Genomic DNA, 7,212 nt, shown 5'->3' on the forward strand with positions numbered 1-7,212 from the left:
CTCCATCAAACCTGTGACCTGGGCAAAGATGAAGCAGCCTCTCAGACCCACGGCCTAAGTAGAGATAGCTGGGTTATCCTCTCACTTAAGAGTTATTCAGTGACAGAAGTGCACGGCTGTCTCTGTTGTGGCTGAGTTTTGGCGTCCTTTAAGATCCTTCATCTTGCACTGTGTGTGGGTCTCCAGTGGGTCTAGCACAACATGGCAGAGATGTCTAGACTTCATGCAGATGTCATTATACGTATGTGCATTCGTAAGTGTCACCAAATCTATTTTTGTGTGTGAGTGTGCTTATGTGAGAATGTTGTGGATATCCCTAGAGTTATAATACAAATTCAACAGCACATTTCTGCTCTCACAGTGCGCAGTTCATGAATTTTGATGCATTCTGTTGATTGCGAGTTTAAAAAAAAAGACAAAGAAATGAAAGAATTATCCACAAATAGTACTTTATTATGTTGACCTTGTGTGTAAATAATACACAATGTTCTTTGGAATAAAATCTAAACCTCTCATAGATAGAAAGAAAATCTTTGCAGAATTATATACACACACCCTCCTGTAAACATGCAAACACAACAGCTCTCTAGCATTTCCAGTTTGGCCGTGGCCAGGCGGCCATTCTTTCGGACCTTCAGCATACAGATCCGCATCAAAAACCAACAGATCAAAAACCAGTTCCAGCAGATTTAGAGAAGAGAACCCTTTTAGAGCAGGTCATACAAGGCATCTATCATAGTTGTGGGGATGTCAGAATTTCCATACAGGTCACATGCTTTATAGTGACCTGCACGCACACTGCTGTAATTCTCCTGTCCAGTTTTCAGTGGGTCTGCTATGACCCCTGGCCTACACACTGCTTTTAACTAAAGTGTGAATGACTGACTGAGGGCATTAGGTAAGGTGTGTGTGTGTGTGTGTGTGTGTGTGTGTGTGTGAGAGTGTGTGTGAGAGTGTATGTGTATGTGTGAAAGTGCGTGTGTATGTGAGAGTGTGCGTGTGTCTGTATGTGTGAGAGTGGGGGTGTATGTGTGAGAGTGTGTGTGTGTGTGTGTGTGTGTGTGCGTATGTGTGTGTGCGAGTGGGGGTGTTGATTAAAAGGGCCCTTAGCGCTCTCCCTGCACGTTGTAAGGCGGAGAGACAGCTCACAGTCTGACACATTGGCGGAGTGCTGTGGGCCCTGTGGGAGTGTGCCTTGATGTGAGTGTCATTCATGCCGTGTCAGACACCCTAACACTATTCGGCTGAGTGGGGAATAAAGCTCACTAGCCGCCTCATCATGCTACAGAGTCTGGAGCTGTGCGCGGAGTGAAGAGTATTTGATGATTATTGCTTTGTTTTCTTGGAAAAGTGACACATACTGACTGTAACAGTAACAAGTGATCTAGTCTATGAGTTATCTGGTATTGCTGGAAATATTCCGTGACATGGAGAGATCTCCGCATAGAAACAGACACAATACACTCTGTTTCTATGGATTTGTAACTATAGAGCATTTCAGTCAGCACAATGTGCAGTGGTGCATGTTTGGTTCAGCTAAGCTTGATCTGAGCCTGTTGAGTGAGTTTGAATATTATGAGATTGTACTCTTGGTTTATCAGGCACAGTATTCTTTATGCACAGTAAATTTAAGAGATCGTAGGTCTATGTTATTTCTCTATCTTCTCTCTCTCTCTCTTGCTCTCTCGCTCTCTCTCTCCTTTTCACTCCAGTTCAGTGCTTTTCAGCCCCCATAGGGGTGCATTGCATGTTTGTTCCAACGCCTGCGTTTAAGGAAGGAAAAAAATATGAACACACACACACACACACGCACAACCCATAGTAATCTGGGACAGTGGGGGGAATGAGGTACACACGGTTCACTTAATACTCACATCACTTCTTCTGGTCAGGGGGAAATAAAACTCACTGTTTTTTTTTTTTGTCTGTTCTGAATTATTAACTTGCAAAGACACAGGATGCAGTGGCATGTTAACCATACAACACAGTTGGTGCAGTAACACACATTACAACATGACCTAGTATCACAGAGTCGAGAGTAAATGACAAACAGTTTTTTTTTTTTAGCATAACACAGAAGAGAGATGTTTGAAACAGGCGACCAGTAAAAAATGCATCATCCTAAAATCATATCTTCAGGAGGAGGGCAGGTTTCAGTATGTTGCAAAAAAGGGTGAAGGGTTGGGTGCATTCACAGGACTTAACAGTCTCTCACATATTCTCGAAAGAAATAAATACAGCATATCGATCTGTCAGAAGTACTTCTGTTATGGCGCAACAGCTCTGCCATTTGGGGGCTTTTAGTCCTTCAGCCCCTTGCCCACTGTGCTGGGGTCAGTGGACCGGTCAGTGTGGCTACACGGTGGACTCTTTGGGCCCCTCCTTCTGCGCGTTCTTGCAGCCGTAGAGCCACTTGATGACCCGCGCGTTGCGCTCGATGATGGACACGCCGGTGGGCAGCTGCTCGGCCAGCTCCTCCTGGAACAGGCCAACCTCGCCTGAGTGGCGCGAGAACTCGCTGGGCTCCGATCCGCCCCCGCCGGTGCCGCCCACGCTGCGCAGGATGAGCGAGAGCGTGTCGATGGAGCTGGCGCCCGACAGGAAGTTCTCGGGGCCCAGCCACTCCACCATGTCCAGGCCCAGGCCGCAGAAGTCGAAGAAGCGCTCCTGCTCGGACAGCGCCAGCGAGGACGAGCGCAGCCGCAGCTCCGACTTGGAGCGCCGCAGGCCCGTCCGCAGGGCCACGACCGGAACCACCGGCTTCCAGGGGTCCATGTCGTCGTCCGTAGTCGTGGCGGTGGTGGTGGTGTTGAACGTGCCGGTGGTGTTGTTGTTCGAGTGGTCGCTCGCCGTGCCGTTGAGCGCTCCGTTGAGCTTCCTGGCGACGTTCCCGTTGTCGGACTCCACCGAGCGCGCCCGGTCGGAGCGGCTGGAGCGCCGCGTCTCGTTGCCGCCGGTCCCGCCGTCCACCGAGTTCTTGTCGTTGGACCAGGACATGCGCGAGTCTCCGTCCCTGGACGGCGCCTTCTCCTCGCTGATGGTCATCTTGTCGCCGCCGCCGCTCTTCTCCCGCATGGAGCCCTGGAAGAGCCGCCGCACGAAGCTGTAGCCTTTGGTCTCCGCGGCGGCGCTGCCGTTGTTGCCCCCGGCGACGGTCACCGTGGGCGACTTGCACTCCTTCTTCTGCCGGTAGATGACGAGCGAGTCGGGCCGCAGCATGCGCTTGCCGGTGCTCCGGCGCAGGACGGGGGCGCTGTGGGGCGCCACGAGCGGCACGGACACCACCATGGGCATCCGCGGGGACGGCATGAGCACGCGCTTGGCGTTGTTGCGGTTCCGCTCCTCCACGCTCTTCCTCACGGGCACCTCCACCTCATCGTCATCATCATCATCATCATCATCGTCGTCGTCGTCTCGTCCTTGGCGGTTCTCCTTCCTGGAGTCGTCCTCGCTGTCGTCCCGCGGCGAGAGCGGCGTGGAGAAGGTCGGGTAGAAGCCGTTCTGGGGCCAGCGGTGGGCCAGACGCGGCGTGGAGCAGGCCGACACGGCCAGCGGGCGGCGCGGAGGGGGCGGAGGGGTGGCGCACGGCACCAGTGCCGGCTCCTGCTTGGTGTTAATGACCTGCTGGCTCTTGACGTACTTGGCCTTGTCCGCCTCCAGCCGCTCCACGGCGCTGACCGACCGGCCGCGGTTGCCCGTGTCCATCTGCCAGCGCAGGTAGTCCGGGCCCTTGTTGAGGAGGCGCAGGGGGGACGGGGAGCCGATGGGGGTCAGGGGCTTCATCCTGCTCCACCCCGATGGGCAAATGCATCAAAGCAGGCAGCAGCCGAAAGAGAGCAGTCGTCCTCCCCCAAAAAACAGCCTCGCCTCACAGGAGATGAAGTCTCTAGATGACAGCCGGGGCGGATTATTCCGGAAGATTATCTGATCGTTTGCGTTTGATGTTGGTGAGACTTCTCAGTTTAAGATCTGAAAGCTATCGCACAACAAACAGCTAATCTCCTTTAACTTTGTTTGTGTTTTTCTTTTTTGTTGCTTTTTTTCTTTCTTTCTCTCCTGTGGGGGCTCAAGAGGAGGGGGGGCCGCTGAAGCTTCAGGCTGTGCTATAGTTAGACTCTTTTTGTCGGGGCGCCTTTTTGGAGCGGCTACAAAACTGATATCTCCATCCAGTATTTAGACAGGCATTTGGATAAACAGGCAGGGCACAGGGAAATCCTTTAGCTGCAGTCCAAGAGCGCTCCCAAATGAGACGTTCCTCTGCCCACAGCGTGGCAGAAATAGCCGCCCGAGTTCACCCTCAATGTGTTTGCTCTCTTTTTTTCTCCTCTGCCCCCCCCTCTTTTTTTCTTCCTTCCTTCCTCTCTCGCTCTCTCTCTCTCTCTCTCTCTCTCTCTCTCTCTCTCTCCTTCCGTCGTAGGCCCCAGCGTAAGCCGCTCTGGGAGCCAGAGGTATAATGAGTTTAAATATTTGCTTTCTGATAGCTGTCTCGGGGACAGCGGGTCAAGCCTCCATTGTGCCGCGCCGTCACGCTTGAGGTGACCTGTACAGGCGGCAACCAGGGGCGCCTCTTCGGACTCGACAGACGGGGAGCCTTTGCGTCTTGTTCTTTTCTTTTCTTTCTGCCGGGATGTCTTTCTTTCTCTCCTGCGAAAACAGAGAAGGAGGAACAGAGGGAGGGAAGGGGGGGAAAGGGAGGGAGAGAGAGAGAGTGAAAGAGCGGGGGAGAGAGGGAGAGAGAAAAAAAAGAGATGGGTAGGTTAGGTCTGGCTGCTGTTGTGTGCTGAATCACGGCGAGCGCGGAGAGCATATGGCGGCGGGCACTCTGGGGTCCCTGTGGCAGGCCCACGGCCCGGCGCCCACTCTCTGTGCGGTTGGCACAGGCCCACATCTGAGGCTGGCACGGGCACTGCCTGTCACCCATGCATGGGCACACTAACTCAGCCCTATGAAGCCCAGACAGACACACATACACAAACATGTGCGCACACACGCGCGCACACACATACACACACACACACACTCAGACACAGACACACACACACACACACACACACACACAGCCACAGACAGACACAAACACACACACAAATCCAGAAGAGACTAAACAAAATAACAAAACACTCACATAGACAGATACATATTGTACATACTGTACATATACTGTACACACACACACACACACACACACAGGAAACAAGCACAAACTCTGACATAGACGGATGGCACCTAAGTCATTCTGAGGCATCACAAGTCAGAAATGCGGCACTGTTTCTCTCTTCCCTCTCTCCCTGACAGACCCAGATCATGCTGACTGAGCGACGCCGATCAGTCAGTCTTTTTCCCCGATGCGCAGCATTAAAATTTCATCCGCCCCCGCTAATTGGAGACGAACTCCGCTCGCTGTGCAGTCCAGCCGGTATACCCGGCGCGGCGTGGCGCGGGCTCGGGCGGGGGGGTTAACTCTACGCTTTCCTGCTACAGTGTTTCCCACACTAGCTCTGATGTCTATGACAGCGGGGGGAATAATATGCTGCATTATGCACCTTTAGTTTAACCGCGCGCCTACATCATGGCTGCATTTGCATACCCTGAGGGGCCTCCGGCCGCTACATAATTCATGAGTCTGTCAATATTTTACAGGACAGCTACAACAGAAGAAGAAAAAAAAACCCCACAAAACTCGGTGCACACATGCTCTGGCGACCTGCGTCTCCTCTCGCACTTCCCTCAGCTAATTTGGCGAGTTTCGGAGACAGTTGAGTAACACTTACAGCCCAACGCAGCGTGTGCTGTGGGTGAAAACGAACTGCTTTAACGACGTGCCACACACACAGAGCAGACTGTTTATTTTTAGGTTTTAAATATCGCTATGAAAGAGGGGGAAAGGGTGTGTGTGCGTGTGTGTGTGTATGTGTATGTGAAGGGGGGTGGGGGGTGGGCGGTGGTTCAAGAGGCTGGGCTCAAACTAAAGAGACGTGTGCGGAAAGTATTTATAGCCAAGGAGCATCCCTCTGTGTGTGTGTGTGTGTGTGTGTGTGTGTGTGTGTGTGTGTGTGTGTGTGTGTGTCTTAGGCATCAGTGTGTCAGCACATGGCAGTAAAGAGGACCCAGCCCTGCAGATGAAAGAGGTTAGCTGGCTACCAGATTCCCCAGTCTTGCGCTCCGTGAAGAGCAGCAGACCTGTCCCGTCTCCCAGAGCCCTTTCTGCAGAACCAACGAAACTCCCAAGGCCGTTCCACACCACCGACGAGGAGCGTCAATACGGCCATCGTGCTGATTCACACATTCCTCACTTCTCTTCAGTGTAAGAGGCAAGTCAAGGCTGCTGAGCGTCCTCTTATGCAGGAGGTTGCTGACCCTGAGACGGATACGGCTAGAATCTGGCCCTCATGTGGCCCAGTGTTCATGGACACAAACAAGCTTAGGGCGCTTTAGGGTCTTCAGATTTTTACTGATTTTACTCCGGTGCTCTTCTGCTACGGGTGAGGTGAGAGTCCAAAAGAGAAAGGAATTTGCAGAGATTTTGAAAAAAGTATAAAAAGACTGGCCCGTTTTCTCTTTCTCTTTTGGAAATATTTTCAATTTTTTTTGTAAAAAGGGAAGGCCAGATCAGCAGCTCTCTGGGTTCGAGGTGTCTCTAAACGCTCGCTGCAGAAGTTGCCCGGTGCTTAGATACTAGTGAACCCTGTTCTCAGGTCAGTGAGAAGGGGCTCACAGAGCCAGAGTGACAGGGCCCTGAAGTGACTGGAGGAGAGTACTGCACTGCACTCCTATGAAAACTTAATGAGTCATTACACCAGAGATATTCCACTGCACACGAGAGCAGCTGGGGCCAGCACATTCATTCACCCACTCACTCACTTACTTACTCACTCAATCATTCATTCACCCACTCACTCATTCATTCACCCACTCACTCACTTACCCACTCAATCATTCATTCACCCACTCACTCGTTCATTCATTCACCCACTCACACGTTCATTCATTCACTCTCTCACTCAATCATTCATTCACTCTCTCACTCATTCAATCATTCACTCATTCACTCTCTCACTCAATCATTAATTCACTCACTCTGATGTACGTAAATTAAAGTTAGAGCTCTGCCCTTTCAGATGCCCAGAGATGCCAGTTCCAGCAGGCCAAAGAGCTTCAGCTTCAGTGGCGGGTCCAGCAGTCGACAGCTCAGCTAAATCTTGTTTCAGGGGT

General features: G+C 52.0%; 1 protein-coding gene across 1 annotated transcript in view; it reads right to left on the minus strand.

The window, feature by feature from the left end:
* Positions 1-443: 443 nt before the first annotated feature.
* The window catches only part of fam110d (family with sequence similarity 110 member D), a 22,244-nt gene continuing 15,475 nt past the window's right edge, over positions 444-7,212 (minus strand). Inside the window, exon 2 of the mRNA XM_062538508.1 lies at positions 444-4,644. Coding sequence (XP_062394492.1) covers positions 2,356-3,783 — 1,428 coding nt within the window. The 5' untranslated portion in view covers positions 3,784-4,644 and the 3' untranslated portion in view covers positions 444-2,355. The remainder of the gene's footprint in view (positions 4,645-7,212) is intronic.

This window comes from Sardina pilchardus, chromosome 6 (assembly GCF_963854185.1).
Source record: "Sardina pilchardus chromosome 6, fSarPil1.1, whole genome shotgun sequence".
In the NCBI taxonomy this organism is placed as follows: Eukaryota; Metazoa; Chordata; class Actinopteri; order Clupeiformes; family Clupeidae; genus Sardina; species Sardina pilchardus.